At 42.1% G+C, this 23431-nt stretch overlaps 1 protein-coding gene across 2 annotated transcripts; it reads left to right on the top strand.

Annotated features, from left to right (window-relative positions):
• The first annotated feature begins 2001 nt into the window (after positions 1–2001).
• hhatla (hedgehog acyltransferase like, a) lies at positions 2002–23110 on the top strand. 2 transcript variants are annotated; one of them, XM_084326969.1, is made up of 13 exons: positions 2002–2096; positions 4615–4859; positions 6371–6438; positions 6760–6873; positions 9085–9105; positions 9286–9480; positions 11855–12064; positions 13176–13347; positions 14135–14279; positions 14677–14712; positions 15301–15502; positions 16180–16321; positions 21770–23110. In XM_084326969.1, the coding sequence occupies exons 2-13, from the start codon at positions 4754–4756 to the stop codon at positions 21910–21912; spliced, it is 1554 nt and encodes a 517-aa protein (XP_084183095.1). In that variant the 5' UTR covers positions 2002–2096; positions 4615–4753; the 3' UTR covers positions 21913–23110. The 2 variants fall into 2 exon arrangements, with proteins under 2 accessions (XP_084183095.1, XP_084183096.1); XM_084326970.1 differs by lacking the exon at positions 9085–9105.
• The last annotated feature ends 321 nt before the right edge of the window (positions 23111–23431 follow it).

Genomic DNA, 23431 nt, shown 5'->3' with positions numbered 1-23431 from the left:
GTTATGAGCCCCATGAGATTGTGCTTCATACAGTAAAAAAAAGTAAAAAGAATATCGGGCATAGCGAATACAAAGTTAGTTATAGATGCACTACAGGTTTTCAAGTTTTGTTTTTATTTGTCACATATAATGTACATTACATTGACATGCTTGGTTCTGTGTATGAGCCCCTGAGATTGTGCTTCATACAGTAAAAAAAAAAGTTAAAAGAATATCGGGCATAGCGAATACAAAGTTAGTTATAGATGCACTACAGGTTTTCAAGTTTTGTTTTTATTTGTCACATATAATGTACATTACATTGACATGCTTGGTTCTGTGTAGCCCCTGAGAGTGTGCTACATACAGTAAAAAAAAAGTAAAAAGAATATCGGGTATAGCGAATACAAAGTTAGTTATAGATGCTCTACAGGTTTTCAAGTTTTGTTTTTATTGGTCACATTTAAACATTACAGTGACATGCTTTGTTATGTGTATGAGCCCCTGAGATTGTGCTTCATACAGTAAAAAAAAGTAAAAAGAATATCGGGCATAGCGAATACAAAGTTAGTTATAGATGCACTACAGGTTTTCAAGTTTTGTTTTTATTTGTCACGTATAATGTACATTACGTTGACATGCTTGGTTCTGTGTATGAGCCCCCTGAGATTGTGCTTCATACAGTACAAAAAAGTTAAAAGAATAAAGACCAAACACTATACAAAATATACAATATACAAACTAAAGTACAAAATGCAAACAATAAAGTACAAACATGCAGGAATGAGGTAGGGTGCTATATGTTTGTAATAAATAGACACAAACAGTTATTTGAAATAATGGTGAGTTTAAACATGATTTTTTTTCCCCTCGTCATGTAGTGAAAATGTTTTCCGAATTCGGAATATCCCCAAATTTCTCCTAGAGGTTTTAAGCTACATTTTAAAACTTGTAGAAAACATTTTCACCAAATCCCCTGGCCTGCGGCGAATCCCTTTAAAGACCACGTGCGCCATCTAGTGGGAATGAGTGAAAGGGGTCTTCGCATGTCGTGCATCCAGTCAAATGATGGAATCATGGTCATAAGGTGTCTGTCATTACGACTGAACGGCTGCAGCTGGGTACTATTGGACACTGGGGTAGTTATGGTCGCAGGCTCGCTGCAGCGTTGTTTTGAAATAGAAGGTGGCAATAATAGGCTAAACCCACACAAACACATGTTCACACTCATTCCAAAATCTCCCCCACTTTCTTAATTTCTTTTTAGCCAGTGTCATTAACTTTTGTATCGGAATGTTAGTATTATATACTAATTATGCTGTAAGTAGGCTAAACGCAAGTAGCCTAATAATAGAAAGTAACCTATAGATACCTGAAGTCTCCCATGTAGTAGGCAGGCTTATTTATCTTATTGTATAATTAGCATACAAAATGCGACATAACACAAATAAGTAGACTGAATGAATGAATGAAAACTTTATTTAACAGATTGCAGAATGGGTACAATACGGCTCAATAATGCAACCAGAGAAAGACGTTTGTCTTGTTTACATCAGGGTCCCACATTTTCAATTCATAGTGACATTTATGACATACACAACATACATGACATTTATGGCATAGGGACATACATGACATACCGGTATTTAGTACTGTTTGTTACATTTGTGACATGCTATATACGATATTCAAAAACTGAACACATAGGCTGAAGAACAATGTCAAAGGCGTAGTATCCTGAAATCTGAGCTCTATTGCTGCACTGCAGATGCCTAAAGGCATTGTGTCGATGGAGGTTTTGCTTCTCCCCGGTGTCGTTCGCCACCGTTTGACGGACATACATTGGACCCCCCCCCCCTCCTCCCACTGCGACGGTGGAGTTCTGAAAGATAAATATATCCCACCACGGGCTGCACCCCCTCCTTTCGCTTGAGTTTGCAACATCCTTACCGGCTGCGGCTGGCGATCACACAGGCTCCAGCACCGGCAAGCCCTCTCTAAGCAAGATAGATGAATTAGAAACCTGCAATTACCACCCCACCCCCTATTTTTTTGACTTTTTTTTTTGGCATTTGGAGGAGTTCATCCTGACAGGGACCGTGTGAAACCGATACGAGGTTAGTGAAACAAGTGTTCTTTTCCCCCTTTATTTGCAACCCGCTGTGTTTTTAAGAGCCGCAACTATTTCAAAGCATTAAAAACTTAATTATACAGCTATTTATTTGTCTCAATCGAAGTAGAATCGCGTCGTCGGACAACAAGACAACATAACAATAATAATAATAATAAATTAAGGCCTAATTTGTATGCAAGGCACTCAGCCGGGGCCCTCCCAAGGCTACCATGACAACATATTGGCAAGACCGGCCATTGGGGGCTTGTTTGGTCCAACTCCCATAACTTCATCTTACATTGCGGCAAAAGTAAATGTACCCCCCCCCCCCCCCCCCACACACACACACACACACACACACACATACACACAGCACACAGGGAACCAACAACAAGTGCATGTCTATCGAATATAAGGTGTTTTGTGTTTGTGTCCAATGCACCATTCTTGGTGATTCTTCTGGGCAGTGCTAATTCTGCTCTGCGTCGAGTCCCCCAGTCCCCCTGACAGATCACATAGCAGCGCAGCTGCCCGGCTGGAAGGGAGCAACTGCAAGGGCTATAATAGGAAGGGGAGGTAGGGTTGCGCAGCTGACGGTGCTGATTCCGGGGAGCTCGTCCTATTTAAAAGTCACTTGCATGTCTGCAGCCCATGAAAGACAGTCATGACCATCGGCACCTTGATTACACTGCCAGTGCCTACTTGCTCATATGCGTATACTATTCAGAGTTAATTTATATTGCTATATTGTTTACACTGCCTATTTTTTATTTATTTATTTTTTACCTTTCTACTGTACTATAATTGTATTACCTGTATGTCTTCTACTATTACCATGTACCTGTACCCCCCTCCCCCATGCTGCTATGATGCCTGAATCTCCCCAAGGGGATCAATAAAGGAATATCTTATCTTATCTTATCTTAACATATGCCTGCATTGGGACATTTCATGTTAAACGTTATTTTAGGCTATCATTGTAAAAGAACATTGGATCTAAACATGATACTTACACGATAATCTGTGTAAACGTGTACATAATTAATTTGATTCCTTATCAATAGAGCAAAATACTTTTCTAACGGACATGTCACAGATTATTTAAAAACGGAGTCCGGACATTCCAAGTAAGCCGAGCTGAATGCAATGCCATGAGCAGTATGAGCCTGTAATGCTATCAGTACAAGTAAATAGCCAGCCTATCGTTATGTGCTGTGTCTCTTTTTGAAAACAAAGTATTTCCCCCCCATAATATCATGAATATTGACCCTTTAAATATTGAATATTGACCCTTTAAACAAAGCCATGTTATTGCTATTAACTCAATCAGCGCCAGACCCGAGGATAGGCGGGTTAACTCGCCAACCGTTCAGCACCATGTATAGTCAGGTTTTCATCGTTATTTCTTTTATTCGATATTTCTATTCATTTCTCTCACACGGACCTGGGGTTACCATAGGGAATCACTCTGAGATCGCTAGAGTGCAATACCGGCCGCATTCTGCTAGGTGGCAGTATCGCCCACCCTTCGAAACCTTTTTTTAACACCCGGTGGGGTACCTCCTAGTGAAGGTAAGGACTATATGACAATCCTGCTTTGATCCAACCATGATTTCACATCGATCGCAACGACCATGTGTAACGTACTCCAAAACGTATGCCGTTGGTGACGATCAAAAAACGACATCCCCCCCTTTCATGCATTCATGATGAAACATAATACCTATTATATACATTTGATTTGGAAATAGTAGCATGTCCAGGCGAGCAACGCCAACGCTTTTAGTAAAATTCACGTATTGCTCCATAATTTTGCTCCATAATTGCTCCATTGTGTCGTTGCATGCCGAATAAAGACACTCTAAAGAGGTCCTGCATTATAGCGCCGTTTTCTGGAATTAGCCAGGATCACTCTGAAACTATACTTATATTCACCACGGTATAACACGCAAACGTATACATGAAAAATATTAATCTTTTTCACATATTGAACGATGGATAGTTGATGTCAAATGAGCCATAGTATTGTATCCATAGCTATAATATAGAATATAGATATAGCCCTGCAAACACCGCCACGCATCCCTTTCTCTTAGAGCGGTGGCGCAGTAGGAACAAAGATGGGCTAGACCCGTGGCGCTGATTGAGTTAATAGAAAAAAAGTAATAGCTACATGGATTGACCTGGATGATTAGTTTAGATTTTTACACAGGCTGTTTAAAACGACCAACTGTACAGGCAGCATCAGCATTTTCTGGAGAAAACAACTGACACTATTTTAATTAATACTAACACTAACACCATGAGAATGGTGTTCCCAAATTTCCCCAAGGGGATCAATAAAGGATTATCTTATCTTATCTTAGAATATAGGTGTCAAGAAACTATATACTGTATATTCTACCATTTAAATTAAACACCTTATTGGACTTTCACTGTCCCAAGAAATGTCAGGTTTGTTTGGGTTTCAAGCATGTGTCTATTTAGTGTCTAATCCCCATACTATTTGTGTTCATTCACAGTCAGATCTAATATTGGATGCCGGATTGCCCTCCATCCCTCTAGGGTTCCAGTGTGGTGCTAGAGAGAGAGAGAGAGAGAGAGAGAGAGAGAGAGGGAACAAGAGAAGGAGAGAAAGAGAGAAAGAGAGAGAGAGTCAACATGGGGATCAAGGCTGCCCTCCACAGATATGAGCTGTACCTCTACACAGCTGTCCTCGGCATGGCCGTGCTGTGGGCAGGGAGCTGGATATTTGACGCCTCGAGCGGTGAGTATAGATGTCACAATATGATATAAAGTGTAGTAACGTACTGTATAATGTGAAAAAGAAACCTGCTTCAAGCAGTAGGCCATAATCACCCAAACTACCTGCATCACGGAAGGAAATTGACGAGGGCAAACCGGGGCAAGAGATGGCTATGGAAAATAACTTGTTAATAGACCAAGAGATCATGATAACTTTCACCATGATGTGAGAGATTGTCTCTCTAAACAAGGGTTTTGATGTCCCCCCCCCCCCCACACACACACACACACACACTCATGTGGGCAAAAAAGCCCCCTATTTAATTAACATGTCATGTCTTACCTTGCTGCTATGCTAAATATGCAATGTAATATGATTAAGAACCACTAATATGTAATATGATTTAGGACCAAGGGGGAGACCCCCCCCCCTTCCCCAAATAATTCCTGAATATTTCATTATGAGAGCTAAATATAACTGGTCTACTTAATGGCTAATTCTTTTCATGATTAGGATGGAGATATTTCTGTGGTCAGTGGCAGAATATTCTAGATGGTCTAAGCTTATATCTAGCTCACTAACCCTATTCCTCTCATCCGATCCAGCTGTTGGGATCTTGCCTATACTTTACATGCATTTTGACTGCAAAAGGCCACATACCAGCCTCATTTGAATGGACTGAATGGCGGGTTATGTAATCTGGTCGCCCGTACATGGCACGGTGCGCCACAAAACCATGTGTCACTTTAACTAAAGACTTTCTATTTGACTTCACCCCTGCAGTCCCCATTCGTAACCCGGCAACAACAAGAGCAGGGTCAAATAAAAGTCGGTCTGTATTCTGAAATGGTCAGTTAAGGCTGCTCTTTGGTCATTTCCTGAAACACAAGTCTGTAGTCTGCATGCTACAGCGGTATTGCACACGGTCACGGTTAATAGAAGTTTGGCTATTTTCCCAGAAATAAGAAGCTTTCCCTGACTGACGTCTCTTAGATCCTGGTATTCCTCTACATGGCCATACAGGGGGGACCTGTGGGGGGGTTGTGCCATCGGCCGTGAACCTGCCTAAATCATTTCCATCATTATCTAGGGCCTGTGTTGCTTTCCTTCTACAAGAGTTTATTTACAACCCACTCATTGAACCTGTGCTGTAACACAATCTCCTGAAATATATGAAGGGTTTTATGATTGTAGTAGCAACTGTGATTGTGAAAATGAAAGCTTTGTGATAAGTATATTACATAACATATGGATTTGTCCAATGTGCTGTTTCCAACACCCAACCCGACTATCTGTGGATATATCAGCACTTAAACTAAACCTGTTTAATGAATCAATCTGCAGAGAGGTGGGGGAAATGTTTACAGTTGGACATACACAAAATAAATGGCTTTCTAAAGCCTATATGCTTCGGAACCCATGGATCTGCAGAACTATAGCCTTCCCATCACCAGTGGAACTTAGACTCTATAACCTGTAGATAATACATGATATGTCACTTATTCTGTAAAACTCTTCTTTCCTCTGTTCAGATAATGTAAACAGGAAGGCCTTCAAACAGAGCGTGAAACCAGGATGGCATTATTTTGGCCGGAAAATGGCAAGTGGCTTGTTTGTGGTGTTTGTATAATATATGAATATATTATTATTACATTATATTATTATTATTATTATTATTATTATTATTATTATTATTATTATTATTATTATTATTATTATTATTATTATTATTATTATTATTATAGAATAATAGAGTATTATTAGATTATTATTATTACATTTTGGTTCCCAAGTACAGTACATAATTTTCTGTAGCCTATACACTGAGTGCTTGATGAAATAATAATGATGAAGCCGTTCAAGAATCATTATGTTGTTCTCACAAGTGCTGTTCTCACTAATGCATTCCCCAATATCATAGGATGTTGCCGACTTCGAATGGGTGATGTGGTTCTCGACATTCCGCAATCACATCCTGTTCGCCCTCACTGGTCATGTGATCTTTGCCAAGATTTGTACCGTGCTATCTTCCAAGGTGTGTGTCTGTTTGTGTGTGTGTTTGCATGTGTGTGAATGTGTAGGCCTATTTACGTGTGTGTGTGTGTGTGTGTGTGTGTGTGTGTGTGTGTGCAATGCATGTTTCGCTCATTCTAAACTAGGCGTGGCCAAACTTTTTGACATGGAGGTCCAAGGGCTGAAACATGAATGAATCCCTCCTCAAATTATAGTTAAATTGCATCAAAGAAGACAAAAATTATTAATTAAAATTATTTACAAGTTAATCCTTCTCTGGAACCCTTTGGAGGGCCAAATATAATGTTGCGGGGGGCTGAATTTGGCCCACAGGCCCTACATTGGCCAGCCCTGCCCTGTTTGATGTATAGTAAATGGCTGCATTTATATAGCAGCTTTTATCCAAAGCGCTTTACAATTTGTTCCTCACATTTTACCCATTCACTCACACATTCACACACCGACGGCAGAGGCAACCATGCAAGGTGCCAACCTGCTCATCGGGAGCAGTTAGGGGTTAAGTCTTGTTCAAGGACATTTCGACACGCTGACTGGGAGGAGTGGGAATCGAACCGGGAACCTCCGGATTACCAGACGACTGCTCTATCTCCTGAGCCATTGTCGCCCCTGTATAGTGTGATGTCTACATTATGTTGTAGCTCAGTGTTATTTCAGCAGTACTACTGTAGTAATATTGATGTCACCAATAGGCCTAACTAGGGCTGCTCAATTACTATAAAATAAAAGTAAAATTTGCATTACTGAATACTATAATCTTCAAATTGTGAATTGCAGCAATTTTCCCCTTTTGAAATAATAAAAGTCAGAGTTCATGTCACAATGTCTTTTTGATACACAGTGGTTTGTGTTTATTTATTTATTTTTAATTATGTTTTTGGTAGATTTTTATTGGTTTTTACTACCGGGCAGTCCGGTAGAGAAGACATTCGGCAAAGAACGCCGGGTCCGGGAAATCGAACCCGGGTCAGCCGTGCCGCGACGCAGTGCGTTACGTGGTTCGCCACTTGGGCGCCCGTGTTTTGTGTTTCAATGACAATCTTTATTTTTTATTTTTTTTTATTGGTCTTTTTCCCCCTCCATTTTCCTCCGATTTTCTCCCATCCCAATGTTAGTCGTATGCCAATTCCCAGTCCCTTCCTGGTCGCTGCGCACTTACCCCCCACAGTCAGATCATCTGGGAGAGTGGAGGCTACCACGTGCTTCCTCCGACACACGTCCAGCCAATCACCGCTTCTTTTCACCTGGCAGCGCGGATTCTCATCGAGAGGGCGTAGCGTGTGGGAGGACCACACTATCCCCCTCGAGTCCTATCCGCGCTTAGCAGGCGCCCCGACCGAACTGTAGGAGTCGCTGTTTACAACGACCCGGACCCACCCGCCAGCTTCTCCCACCCTCTAATACAGCCAATTGTATTAGTGCAGACGGCCAGCCAAGCTGGTGACAACCCCGGAGCTGTGAGCTGGATTCGAACAGGCGAATCCAGCTCACAGCTCCGGGGCTGGTGACGAACGCAATCTCCGCTCGGCCACCTAACCGCTCAATGACAATCTTTCATTATATTCAAACAGAGCAAATCTTAAGCCCCCTACGCTCTGCATCTTCTGGCCGCCTCAGACCTACTCCTATCCAAGCTCCGGGAGGGTCATCAAAGAGAAGTCGCCTATTCTCAGTCCTTGCCCCACAATAGTGGAATGAACTACCCACCCCAGTTAGGACAGCCGAAACCCGTCCAATCTTTTGCCGTCAACTAAAGACGCACTTCTTCAACCATTATCTGAAATAATAATAATAAAAAAGAATTAAAAATCTAACCCTAACTAACCTTACTGTCATGCACTTGTCCTAATAAACTAACCTACACTGTAACACGCAACACTTTGATGAACATTGTTACTCAGCTGATAGAGTTGTACCCTTCCTGATGACTTGTCGTACAGAACTTGTAAGTCGCTTTGGATAAAAGCGTCAGCTAAATGACTAAATGTTAATGTTTGTGTATTTATTTTGGTCAATATTGTCCAGCCCTAGGCTAGTCCTAACACTTTTTTTATGCACGAGTTGAGAGATAATCTATTGATTTGGATGATCTATTTTGCTAAATGATTTGCTAAATGACTTTAACCAATGATTTCTTCCAGTAATTCTGACATATTTAATACAATTCAATATGCTTTAAATGTGTTTCTTGTTTTGTTTCATGCTTGCAATGAAGATTGGTATTGATGGATGTAAGGTAACATGAATTAACTTGTGAATCTCATAACCTGCATCATATAATTTCATTGAAATCAATGATACACATTGAATATTCGAATGATCTGCATAATATATCTTATATATTATGAAGTGTTTATTACTAACTTAATTCCAGCGTTGTAACATTGCAATAACCTTGGCCCGTCCTGACCTACAGCACAGATCCTTAATCTTTGGTGTGTATGGCGCCATGGCCGTCCTGGTCACGATGGGCTGGACCTACATGGCCCTGGTCCTGTCTCACTGCGTGGTGCTCTACAGCGTTGCCCTGGTCAAGAGGAAATGGCTGTGTTTCATCGCAGGCCTCGTCTCTCTGGCCTCCATTAAGCTGGAGCCCTTTAACTCCTGGCAGGTGAGTTGTTGTCTGTAATAGGCCTGGGAGGATATATGGCCAGTATAATAATAATAATAATAATAATAATAATAATAATAATAATAATAATAATAATAATAATAATAATAATAATAATAACAACAATACTTTATTTGTATAGCAGGAATTGCAGCCCAAAGTGCTTCACAGCAGTAATGTAGACATAAAATAGACATAGGAATAAAATGAGCAGAGAATTTACTAAATAAAAGCAATGCATAAAGTGCAGATATAAAATGAGTATAAAATAGACAATAATCATAAAATGTGCATAGAATACACAAGAAGTGTAGTGAGAATCAAGTGAGGGTTATTTGACACAATAAATAAATCATAACATCCGTAGTATATCACAATGGGACTGCACATTTAAATGTCCATCATGATCAAAGGAGCCCTTGAGGAGTAGTTCACGTTGTTAGTTTTGTGAGAACAGTGCCACCTTGAGGCCAAATACGACCATGAGTAACAGATCAGTAAATATATGTTCGTTTGTAAATTTAAAGCTTGGCCTGACCGGTGGCTCTAGGGGAAAGGTCATGGGGTCACCAAAATCAATAGTGTTCTCCCTGTAGAGGTAATGAATGTTCATGGCGAATTTTAAAAGATTGGAATGGAAACGATTTGATTTATTGCGTTATAAACAATCAACAGTCAGGGTGGATCCATTCACTGTACTTTCAAGGATATAATGAATTCTGATGCTGTATCACACTTCCCCTTACCGTGCAGTCCAATATGACTATACTCAGTAGTACTAATTTATATATTTTATACCCAGTTTGATCTTGGTTACCGTCTGTAGTGTGGTAGTGAAAGGGTTAACCGTCTGTAGTGTGGTAGTGAAAGGGTTAACCCTTTGTAGTATGGTAGTGAAAGGGTTAACCGTCTAGTGTGGTAGTGAAGGGGTTAACCTTCTGTAGAGTGGTAGTGAAAGGGTTATCCCTTTGTAGTGTGGTAGTGAAAGGGTTAACCCTTTGTAGTGTGGTAGTTAAAGGGTTAACCCTTTGTAGTGTGGTAGTGAAAGGGTTAACCCTTTGTAGTGTGGTAAATCAAATCAAATCAAATTTATTTATAGGGCCCGACAACACACGTTAATGTCCCCATGGGCCGTACAGATCTTCTTTAAACAAGTCAAGAAGAAAACATAACAATAAGTCAAGAACAGAACAAGAACACCATAAGGTCCAAACATTTTTAGATGAATGCAAATAAATGAAAGAATGCAAGCACTCCCAGACATACCCCACGCGAAGGTAAGGAAAAACTCACTAAAACCTAACAATAGGGAAAAAAGCTCCACAGGCAGTGTGGAGGAGAGAAACCTTAGAAGGGCCATTCAAGGGGGGATCTCCCTTCTTAGATGTTGGTGATAGTAGTGTTGCAGACGGACAGTTGGTAAGCATGCACTCATTAGTGTTGCAGACGGACAGTTGGTAAGCATGCACTCATGTGTGTAGTGGAACACAGATGAGTGCATGCAATAGCAACTGTACATTTTGAAAAGGCCTCGGAGGTGCATGTAGAGCAGTCACTACAATCTTGGCCAAGACCCCGAGGCATCCATCACCTTAGTCAGCGCCAGGAGACGGGCACTCAGAGAGAAGGGGGAGGGGGGGGGGGGGGGGGGGGGGGGGGGGGGAAGAGTTAGAGAGTTCCCATGTTTGTGGTGCTGCAAAGGAGCAGACATGTAGTACCCTGTAGTGCCATGTAGTACCATGTAGTACCCCGTAGTGCCATGTAGTACCCTATAGTACCCTGTAGTGCCATGTAGTACCCTGTAGTACCCTGTAGTACCCTGTAGTACCCTGTAGTGTCATGTAGTACCCTGTAGTGCCCTGTGGTACCCTGTAGTGCCATGTAGTGCCACGTAGAGCCATGTAGAGCCATGTAGTACCCTGTAGTGCCATGTAGTACCATGTAGTACCATGTAGTACCATGTAGTACCCTGTACCCTAACTAAACTACCCTGTAGTAAACTACCCAGTGGTACCATGTAGTACCCTGTACCATAACTAAACTACACAGATTAATCTAAAGGTCAGTCCCCGACCAGGTGAGATCAGGGTAGGTTGAAGGAGAGAGAGAAAAGATGAGTCTTAAGCAGGGATTTAAAAGCTTCGACAGAGCAGGCGCCCCTGATGTAGTGAAAGGGTTAACCCTTTGTAGTGTGGTAGTGAAAGGGTTAACCCTTTGTAGTGTGGTAGTGAAATGGTTAACCCTTTGTAGTGTGGTAGTGAAAGGGCTAATACGTATGCTAAACTTGCCACCACGCTAATCATAGACTATGTCACAGGAGACATAAAGTGATTTGATGTGGGACGCTCAGAATAACTCTGCGTCCTCCTTTTAGGAAGCCATGGTGACGGGTTCCTTTGACCTGCAAGACATCCTGTTCTACGGTGGATGTGGCTTCACCATCATGCGCTGCCTGAGCTTCGCCCTGGAGAACTGTGACAAGAAGGACGGCAACTACTCCTTCTGTGACCTCATCAAGTACAACTTCTACCTCCCCTTCTTCTTCTTTGGACCCATCATGACGTTCGACAAGTACCACGCCCAGGTGAGAACACACGCAGAATCAGTACCACGCTCAGATTAGAAGACACGCAGAATCAGTACCACGCCCAGGTGAGAACACACGCAGAATCAGTACCACGCCCAGGTGAGAACACACGCAGAATCAGTACCACGCCCAGGTGAGAACACACGCAGAATCAGTACCACGCCCAGGTGAGAACACACGCAGAATCAGTACCACGCTCAGGTGAGAACACACGCACAATCATTACCACGCTCAGGTGAGAACACACGCACAATCAGTACCACGCTCAGATGAGCTCCCCAAGAAGACACACACAATCAGTACCACGCTCAGGTGAGCCCCCAAGACACACACAATCAGTACCATGCTTATTTAATTGATTTAAAGTTTTTTTTAACCATGACGGCCAAAAAACTGGATCTAGTCATTTCATTGGGCTGTGATTTAACACAACACAATGATTCAGTGTCCTCCCATGACATTACTGGAGGACATATTCAAACTCAACTCTCAATAACTAACTAATAATTGTGTGAGATTATGTGTATAATAAATCAGCTATTTCCTTTGTGGAGTGCCCCTTTAAAATGGATTGAATGGTCCTCTGAGAGTGAAGTGAGGCTGTAAATCTCTAAGGCTCTCCTCATCTCACACTGTATTCCACAGTTCCTTGGCCATCTCTGTCCATCCATGCACTGGTGTACCTTTATTTATAAGGCCTTGAAACGTAAAGGAACGCCAAAATTATGGGAAATTCACTTACCATCTTCTCCAGAGTCAGACAAGATACCAATTTCCTCTGTGTTCAGTAGAGAGCTATCCAGCTGCATGCTAGCCTAGCTTAGCATAATGAATGGATGCGGATGTGTAGTGGCTAGCCTAGCTAAAACTGCGGGAAAGGTGTTAGTTGGCCAATGTCTAGGTTACCCGGCCGCCACGCATCTGCTTCCATTCATCGTGCTAAGCTAGGCTAATGTGCAGCCGGATAGCTTTCTAGAGAGGAAATCGGTATATATCTTCTTCTCTGACTCTGGAGAGAAGACAGTAAGCAAAATGTCCTACAATGTAGGAATGTTGCCGTGTTCCGGACACATCTTCTCACACACTATGACTCGGGTACAATCCACAGACCACCAACGCAAACCTGACACGCAAGGAGCGAGAGATGTGGAACATCACCACCCAGGCCGTGTGGAACCTGGGAGTTGTTTTGGTGGTGGACGTCTTCTTCCACTACCTGTACATCTTGACCATCCCCAACGACATGAAGCTGGTGAAGCAGCTGTCCGACTGGTCCCTGGGTCAGTGAGTTTGCGCTCGAGTCAAAGCGTCATCAAGCATGCATTTTTTTTTTTTACTGTCACGTTTGAAAAGATATACGAAAACAATGATGCAAAGCATTCTGGCATAGATTGAACCGGTCTTACGCAAAGTGCCACACCTGTGCGCCACACATCTGTCGCATGGTGGCTAAGTGTGAATGAATGAATGAATGAATGAATGAACGAGAGAGCGAGTGAGTTAGTGACATTGCCAGTCATAGAGGTGCTTTGCATTATTTTATATTCAGATCAAATTTTATTGCCTATATTTATGTCTTTCTACTATTTCCCTGCCCATACCTGTACCTCCCCTCCCCCTCCCCCATGATGCTATGATCATGGGGGAGGGGATCAATAAAGGAATATCTTATCGTATGGTAAATGGTAAATGGCTGCTTTTTTATATAGCGATTTCTATCCAAAGCGCTTTACAATTTGTTACTCACATTTTACCCATTCACTCACACATTCACTCACACACTCACACACCGACGGCGGAGGCAACCATGCAAGGTGCCAACCTGCTCATCGGGAGCAATTAGGGGTTAAGTGTCTTGCTCAAGGACACATCGACATGCTGCCCGGGAGGAGCGGGAATCGAACCGGGAACCTCCGGATTGCCAGACGAGTCCGACTGCTCTACCTCTCGAGCCACTATCTTATCATATCATATCTTATTTTATCTTATCATATCATATCTTATCTTATCTAAAACAAAAAATAAACAACAACCCTCATATCTTTCTGTATCTCTATCTCCCTGTAGCTGGTCTGGCCTACTCCAACCTGGTGTACGACTGGGTGAAAGCGGCCGTCATGTTTGGCATCATCAACACTGTGTCTAAACTGGACCACCTGGATCCTCCTCAGCCTCCCAAATGTATCACCATGCTGTATGTCTTCTCTGAAACGTAAGTGTCAACGAGGACTCGCAAGGATGTGGGTCCGGCATCAGCCCGACAGCTGAAACTAGGAGCAGTACATTGGATTAGAGGGTGAACATCAAATCGAATCATATCAAAGTATATTTGTCACATACTCTTATTAGTCGTACAAGTAGGCCACAGTGTGCAGTGGAATGCTTGTTACAGACTCTGTAAGTGTGCTACTATATACTACTATACAGTTGATGAAGTAAAAGTAAACAAAAGATGAAGCTACTGTAGTATAAACTAGGCAAATATATATACATATGCAAGAGTGTATGGGCATACGGTAGTATCTGATGACGAGATCACAATTTTGTTACACATAACCTTACAATGTTTTAATAAGATTTACACAAATTGTTATCTTTGTTTTTTTTAGGCACTTCGACAGGGGCATCAATGACTGGATATGCAGGTGAGTGTTTAATCACCTTTACGTTGTATATTACTATTGCACTTTACTGTTACATTTGCACTGTGGTTGGATGCCAAATGTACAGTATTTTCGTTGTACTGTACTTGTGCTGTATAATGACAATACATTTGAATCTAATCTAATCTTCAGACATATTATCTCTAATTCTAAATGACTTCAGACATACAGTATTATCAGTCAGTCACAGCTGAATTTAAATTTGAATGAACCCTTTCACTACCACACTACCAAATGGTTAACCCTTTCACAACCACACTACAGAAGGTTAACCCTTTCACTACCACACTACCAAATGGTTAACCCTTTCACAACCACACTACAGAAGGTTAACCCTTTCACTACCACACTACAGAAGGTTAACCATTTCACTACCACACTACAGAAGGTTAACCCTTTCACAACCACACTACAGAATGTTAACCCTTTCACTACCACACTACAGACTGCGAGCTCTTTCACTACCACACTACAGAAGGTTAACCCTTTCGCCACCACACTACAGAAGGTTAACCCTTTCACTACCACACTACAGTTAGATTCCAACGCTGCTGTCATGTCGACCGGCAGGTACGTGTACGACTACATCGGCGGGGATCACGACAAGATCTTCAAGGAGCTCCTGGCGACCATCTGCACCTTCATGGTCACCACCCTGTGGCTGGGTCCCTGTGAAGTGGTGTACATCTGGGCCTTCTTCAACTGCTTCGGCCTCAACTTTGAGCTGTGGGTGGCCAAGCTCTTCTCCTACCCTCCATTCTCCACCGTCGAGGTGAGCCACGTCCAAAATACTAATGCTAAAGACCAATGCGAATGTTTTGTGAATGGATATCAAACTTTATTATGATCCTAATTATATTTTATTATCATATAACTGTATATTACGACTGTGAATATATATATATATATATATATATATATATATATATATATATATATATATATATATACGTTTTGTATATTACTGTATAACCTTTTTCCGTAACCTTTTGTTTTTGCTAAATTATGTTCTGAAACAGTTTTCTTTTTAAATAATGAAATGTAAGAAGGGTAGGCAATATAAGCCTCGGCTTCAGCCTACACCTTTTCGGTGGTTTTTCTTTTTTAATAATTTTTTTTATACATTTCCTACTACTGTACATATTGTATGTATGTACTCTTTGCTTTGTAAAAAAAAGACCAAAATAAAAAATCATTCAAGAGCGAGAGAGAACAGTTTCAACCAACAATACCGGATAGTTACACAGTATATATACAGTATAGTCCACTATGCTAAGTATCATTGTGTGTCAGGTTCAGTGATGCAGTGATAATAAAAGTTGGGTAACACCAATAATCAGTTTATAAAGGTGGGTAAAAGGTGGGTGAACTGAGTTTCAGTGGGTTTACCCTTCACCACATCACTGGTCAGGTCCCTGAGGATGTCCTTCCGTCTCGTCTGTCTCCCAGGGTCTTCTGGGTGAAGCCATGGGACGCAGGATCAGGGGTCTGTTCAATGCCGCCAACTTCTGGATGATCATCATCTTCAACGTTCTGGCCCTCAACAGCGTGGAGTTTGCTCAACTCGTGACCAAAAGACTGCTTATCAGAGGTGAGGAATTGTCAAGGTAGTGGCCACAGGAAGAATTGAGCGATTATGGTTTTCTGTTGTTGGGTCAGACCCATGGAATACTACGCAAGTTAGCTTCCGGGTTAGCATATGTAGCGTTGCTTGGGTGCTGATGTGTCAGGCTTGGTTCCCAGCTATGCAGATTTATTGGCAACTAAAACATGTAAGGGTTCATCCTCCCGTGTTCTCGTATCATCCACGGGTCATCAGAGGTGAAAAGAGTACAGAAATATGTAGAAATACTGTTATTCAAGTGACATTATCAAGTAAAAGTAAAAGAGTTGTACTCTGCAAAAGTATTCAAGTACTGATTAGGATTATCTCCAAATGAACACGGCTTCACAAAAAAGTATCATGGAAATACCATCACTATCATGATTGACATGGCCGCCTCAGACCTACTCCTATCCAAGCTCCGGGAGGGTCATCCAAGAGAAGTCGCCTATTCTCAGTCCTTGCCCCACAATGGTGGAATGAACTACCCACCCCAGTTAGGACAGCCGAAACCCGTTCCAATCTTTCGCCGTCGATTAAGACGCACTTCTTCAACCATTATCTGAATAAAAAATAAATAATCTAACCCTAACTAACCTTACTGTCATGCACTTGTCCTAATAGACTAATCTACACTGTAGCACTCAACACTTTATGAACATTGTTACTCAGCTGATAGAGTTGTGCCCTTCCTGATGACTTGTCGTACAGAACTTGTAAGTCGCTTTGGATAAAAGCGTCAGCTAAATGACTAAATGTATAAATGTAAATGTGCATGGTAAAAAAAAAAGTGACCATCAAACTACAGTACCATGATACGTTTCTTGTAAGTGTACTTGAATGAATGAATGAAAACTTTATTTAACAGATTGCAGAATGGGTACAATACAGTACGGCTCAATACACACAATTGTTAACACAATGGGGACCAGCCACGTATATATACGGGTTTCGGTGCCATGCGTTGTGGACCAGAGGCACGTATATAGCCGTGGCATTTGTTATTGCTGTTATTCCATTTTAATAACCGGCTCAAGATCCCCGACCGGCTCTGCAGATCTACCCTCGTCTGTGGAATCGAGAACATGCAATACCGGCCAGATCCTCTTAGGGGCGCCATCGCTCCACTGCAGTATGCCCTGTGAGCGAATGTAAAACTTTTTTTTTCTTCCAATGGAGTATCATTGTAGCCGGATCCTGAACCAGCACAATGTACTGTGGATCACGTTTCGAATCGCAGATTTCACCATGGAATAATGGGATTTATCAGCCAATGGACATATCGATCTACCAGATGCCGATCGATAACGGGGAAATGCTGGGGGGTATCCCACGGGCTCACAGTAAGACCTTTTTCACCTAAATTACAGCCGGATCGGAGCTTGCTGTGAAACGCAAGCAGCAGATCAGTGAATGTGGCTAGTTACACGGACACTGTTATTGGTAATCAATAATACTAAACGACGTCCCCCGCCCCCCCCCCCCCCCCCCCCCTTTCATGCATACATGCTCTGGGACAGCCCGGATCATATGTTATTTCTTTAGCATATATAAAACGGAAATGCCGTTGAATATAACGTTAGCAGTTATTAGCTCAATAACTAGCTTTCCAGAAAATATATGAGACAAAATCTGCGATAAAGCTTATATTCACGGCGCTATAAAATGACAACCTATTGATGCATTTTTTTTTCTTTAAGCCATTTTGAAGGGACGGTTTATGAACTCAATTGACAATGAGAATGGACAGATAGCAATACTATAAAGTATAGATATAGCTGTACAAAAAGACACCGGTCTGTTGACAAACCCTGGTCCTCAAGCACTATATTAGACGCATCCCAGCGGTCGCCAAAGTGTTAACACATTGGCGACCACGGTTTGCAGTGTAATATGGTTCTGGACGACCAGGGTTTGTCAACAAACCGATGTACTTGCTAACAACTATATATATACTTTATAGTATTGCTATCTGTCCATTCTCATTGTCACTTGAGTGCATAAACCGTGCCTTCATAATGGCTTAAAGAAAATAAAAATCCATCGGTTGGTTGTCATTTTATAGCGTCGTGAATATAAGCTTTATCGCAGTTTTCGTCTCGTCTTTTTTCTGGGAAGCTAGATATGAGGCTAAAGGCTAGTCACGTTATATCAAACGCCATTTCTGTTGTATATATACAAATGAAATAAAACAAACTGCTTAGCATCCGTACTATTACAGAGCATCTATGGATGAAATAGGGGCAGCGGGGGACGCCGATTAATATTATTGATTAGCAATACAGTGTGCGTTCAAGTAGCCACATTCAACTGATCGATCGCTTGCGTGTTACAACAATGTCCAATCCGGCTGTAATTTGGGTGAATAGTATCCTACCGTCAGGCCATGTGATCGCCGGCAGCATTTCATCATTATTCATCAGAATCTGGTAGATCGATATGTCCATTGGCTGATCATAAATCCCATTATTCCAGGCTGAAATCTGCGTTCGGCAATGTGATCAAAGATGGAGGAAGTTCGGCTGGGATCCAGGCTCATATGAAATGCACATAGACAATAAAAAAAATAAAATTCCCATTCGGCCTCAATGATGGCGCCCCTAAGAGGATCTGGCCGGTATTGCATGTTTCGGAAATCAAATATGCGGGTAGATCCTGCAAGTCGATCGGGGACGTTAATACCTTTATTAATATGGAATAAAACAATAACAACTTGCCACGAGTTAACTCGTGGCTCTGGTCCTCAACGGGTGGAATCGAAACACGAGTTAACTCGTGGTTGGGCGGCAAAGTGTTCAATTAAGGGGATGCAGAACAGAGAAAGACGTTTGTCTTGTTTACATCAGGGTCCCCCATTTTCAATTCATATTGACATTTATGACATAATCAACATACATGACATTTATGGCATAGGGACATACAGGTATTTAGTACTGATACATTTGTGACATATACGGTATTCAAATATACAGTACTGTTACCCATAGATCCTGACAGAGTATATACATATGATGGGGAGGGGACTGTACATTAGGAGGGGGTGGGTGGGTGGGAGAGAAATATACATACGGTGGTGAGGAGACTACATTTGGAGGGGGTGGGTGGGTGGGAGAGAATATATACATGCGGTGGGGAGGAGACTGTCTATTTGGAGGGGGTGGGGGTGGGGGGTTTGGACATTTACGGTGGCCAGTTTCGAATTGCAGCCTCCCGTAGGTGCTCTTTAAGAGCGGTTTTGAATGTGGGTAGGGATTCACATTCCTTTACAGCTTTGGGTAGGGCGTTCCACATTGATGTGGCATAATTGCGAAACGTGTTTAGTCCCTTGTTTGAGCCGAATCTGGGTTTAACATGATTTGTTGAGCTTCCTCTGGTGTTGTGGTCGTGGTATTCACTGACCTTTGGGAAGTATTTTGACATGTACATGGTTACCTTAGTCGTATAGTGTATCTTGTAGACCAGGCCCATTGCAAGTTGCTGTACTCTGTCGTCTACTCTAAGCCATCCTAGGTTGTCAAAGTGGGCAGGGGTGAGGTGGGTTCTAGGGGTAAGGCAGTGGCGTCGCGTGGGTAAAATAACAGGTGAAGCCAAAAAAAATTATTAAAAAGAAATTATTAAATATTTTTATTAATATATATATATATATATATATATATATATTTTTTTTTTTAAGTCAAGCAGTCACCATGTACACTACAGTATGGCTCGGCGGCCAGTCAAACTTTCTTAACAGATTGCAGAATGGGTACAATACAGTACGGCTCAATACACACAATTGTATAAGGGGATGCAGACCAGAGAAAGACGTTTGTCTTGTTTACATCAGGGTCCCCCATTTTCAATTCATAGTGACATTTATGACATACAAGACATCATGACATCAAATATACAGTACTGTTACCCATAGATCCTGACAGAGTATATACATATGATGGGGAGGGGACTGTACATTAGGAGGGGGTGGGTGGGTGGGAGAGAAATATACATATGGCCGGGAGAGAATATGACTGTCTATTAGACAAACGTGACAAGACAAACGTATTTCTCTGGTCTGCATTGTGTGTATTGAGCCGTACTGTATTGTACCCATTCTGCAATCTGTTAAATAAAGTTTTCATTCATTCATTCATTCATTCATTCACGTGTCTGTTGCGCGGCGCGCCCAGCCATCAGAGCGCTCCTACTGTAAAATGCGGAAGCAGCCATTTCAGCCTCAGTTTTACTCGTTTATAAAAATGATTTAAAATGTTTATTAGCAACGCCGAGCTTTCAAACCCCGCCGCATCTGTGTGTGAAACCCTAATGGAACGCTGGGTACCTTTGACATTTATATCCGATATATTTTGGACCCACCGCTAGCTTTTAAGCAGTGCTTGATGGTGCACATTAACCTGGCTACTACGGAGGAATAAGTGACTGCGTATTCCAGCCCCTGGCTTGCATTGCAGTCATGAAAGGGTATACAAGCTTGCCTGATAACGTTAGTTAGTCAGTCAGGCTGCTCAGTGCTTACCTGGTCAATAATGTGGTCCTCCTCTTGCCAGATAGATTTGTTAAATCATAATATCCACAGTGGTGTGCTCTGCTGGTCCTCAGTAAATGTCCCGCCGGCGAAAATAAGTTGCTATTAAAGTGCTAAATGTTAGATACACTAATAGAGGATTCGAACGTGCCCGCTCTGTTAATAACATTTTCAATCAATTCCGCGAGGGGATGATGTTCAGACATGTTTGTAGTAGACTACTAGACTGAGTGACGCCAGACAGTTTTATACTACTAATGGGATGTCACGTTAGGTAGTCAGGTGGAAACGTGAACTTCTGAGTGCCCCGCCTCCAGGGGGGAAAATATGCTGAGTGTTTTCCTCCCAGCTCCGTTTTAAACTTTTAGGGTGTGGCAGTCAGCTCGAATCTGATTGGCTAGGATCGGATTTGGACTCTATAATGCTGGAAGCCTGGAGAAAGAGACCTACCCACTGCCTCTCTCCTATACTAGCTGCAGTGAGCACAGTCTGACAGTGTGTTAGAGGGAGTGAGAAGGAGAAGAGGGAGACATTTAAAAAAAAAATATATATATATATATAACACAGATGCACAGATGAAAAAGAATGTAAACTATATTAAAAAAGAATTATATATATATATATTTTTTTTTCATATTTCATATTTGATATGAATTTATAGGGAGGCATGGCTTCCGTTGGCTTCCATAAGGATTCGCCACTGGGGTAAGGTCAAGTAGTAGTCTGACCAGTTTGTTTTGTGATGTTTGTAATCTTGTTTTTAGCGCCTTTGAGGTGCTTTGACTTGACTAGAACACAGAATAAACTATAGTTCTTAAGTAATATCTTCTTTACATGATTAGTTTTTCTTCCTCACGCTCCTCTTTATCTTGTGTTTCCTCCTGCTCCTCCTCCTCTTCCTCCCTCTCCGCTAGGTTTCCCCATGTCCACCCTGTCGGTGCTACTCGTGACCTACTGCGGCGTCCAGCTGGTGAAGGAGCAGGAGAGGAAGCAAGCCCTTCAGGAGGAGGCAGAAGCGGCCAAGGCAGCAGAAGCCATCAAGGAGAAGGAAGAGTAAATCGAAGAGGAGAGGAGGCTTTATAGACCTTTACCCACAACCGCCTAACCCCCCCTTCCCCCCCTTGACATCTTTCCATCCTCGGTCCTCCCGAACTGTACCGATTACAAGACTGTATCAGCCAATCAGCGACAACAATGTTCGCGGTAGCCTGTATTTTGGCTTCTGTTTGTCAGAAAAACAAGGCAATGTTTTGAACTGTGAAACGTCCTAAAGTGCACTTGCTGCAGATAATCACCCACACGTCCCTTGGCACAAACACACCAGTGGTGCATTTTGTATTGTATTTTATCCTAAACAAAAGATCGTTTGATAGATGATAGGCATGCCAAATATTTTCAGATGATATAGTTAATATATTGACGAAGACACTGTATTGTAACAGAAGGTCTATGTTCTGTTAGATTTTGCCTCTTGTTTTAATTTTCTAATGTACCAAAAAAAAGGACCTGAGGCAGTGCATAACTTTTTTGTTTTGTTTGCATTAAGTTGACAGGGTCTCAGTTTGCCTTAGACACAGACCCTAAACACCATGACCTTTAACCCCTTTTAACTTGAACAAGGTGCCACCCGTATAGTGGGGACCGTGGTCCTCCATTTTGTTTGCAGGCCATTGCACCGTATTTTGTCGTAGTCTCACTAAGCAGAAATGTGAATCACTCACACTGTATCGGAAAGTTTACTCTGAAGTCGATGTAGAATGGATTAACCTCTATTTATATTCTCCGCCGAATGGAATCCAGCCAGAACACTGAGGCCTGTCCACCCTGAAGCATGGCTGCTTTACCCCCCACTATCATTATCTCTACGGATTAAGTGTGACATTTACAGTATCTTTCCTACCCCCCCTCCCCCTCCCCTCGCCCAATCACATGCTCCAGGCTGGAAACATGTCACACTGAGACAGAGGGCCTCACTATGGAAGTCAAACAGACCCAGCAGGGAACATTGGGGACAGTCTTCTGCCTGTCACCAACATCTGCTGTTTGTCCTCCATGTAACAGACACTGTTAAAAACACTCCTGAGTTCCATTATGTTTCTTCTTCAGGCTCCTATCTGAGAGGTTTCTATTTCACTGTATTTCATTTCAATCGTTTGATTTGAATTAACGCGTTGCTTCTTCTACACCCAGACGTGACGTTTCTGTTCTGGTTTGTTACGCAAACATGAAAGAATAAAAAAGAAAACTGAAATGTCTCGAGTTGTTGTTGTTGTACATGAACATACACCCTTGCACCGCAGCACCGCAGTAGAGTACATAATACACTAGTAACACCAGTTTCAACTAGGTAACCAGGACAATGAAAATACTCACTTATACTCTTCAAATATTTAGTTAGATAGAAATTCAACGAGGATGATCAAGGGCACAGAGAGAATGGGTTGTTCTGATTGTAAACTAGTCAGACGTAATCCTCATCTGTCACCACAAGGTGGCCTTGTTCTACTTCAAAACTCTGCTCCGTGACGCATGAGGGCGTCTAGAAAATATTCCTAGATCCCACGGCCAGGAGGGAC

This window comes from Notolepis coatsorum, assembly GCF_963971535.1.
Source record: "Notolepis coatsorum genome assembly, chromosome: 13".
Lineage (NCBI taxonomy): Eukaryota > Metazoa > Chordata > Actinopteri > Aulopiformes > Paralepididae > Notolepis > Notolepis coatsorum.
The sequence above is the reverse complement of the archived record's forward strand: the minus strand, read 5'-3'. Positions and strand labels throughout refer to the sequence as shown.

Coding starts and splice junctions, on each gene's coding strand:
- hhatla (XM_084326969.1), top strand. CDS start 4,754: ATGGGGATCAAGGCTGCCCTCCACAGATATGAGCTGTACCTCTACACA. Junction 12,065..13,175: donor TCGACAAGTACCACGCCCAG/GTGAGAACACAC, acceptor TACAATCCACAG/ACCACCAACGCAAACCTGAC. Junction 13,348..14,134: donor GCTGTCCGACTGGTCCCTGG/GTCAGTGAGTTT, acceptor ATCTCCCTGTAG/CTGGTCTGGCCTACTCCAAC.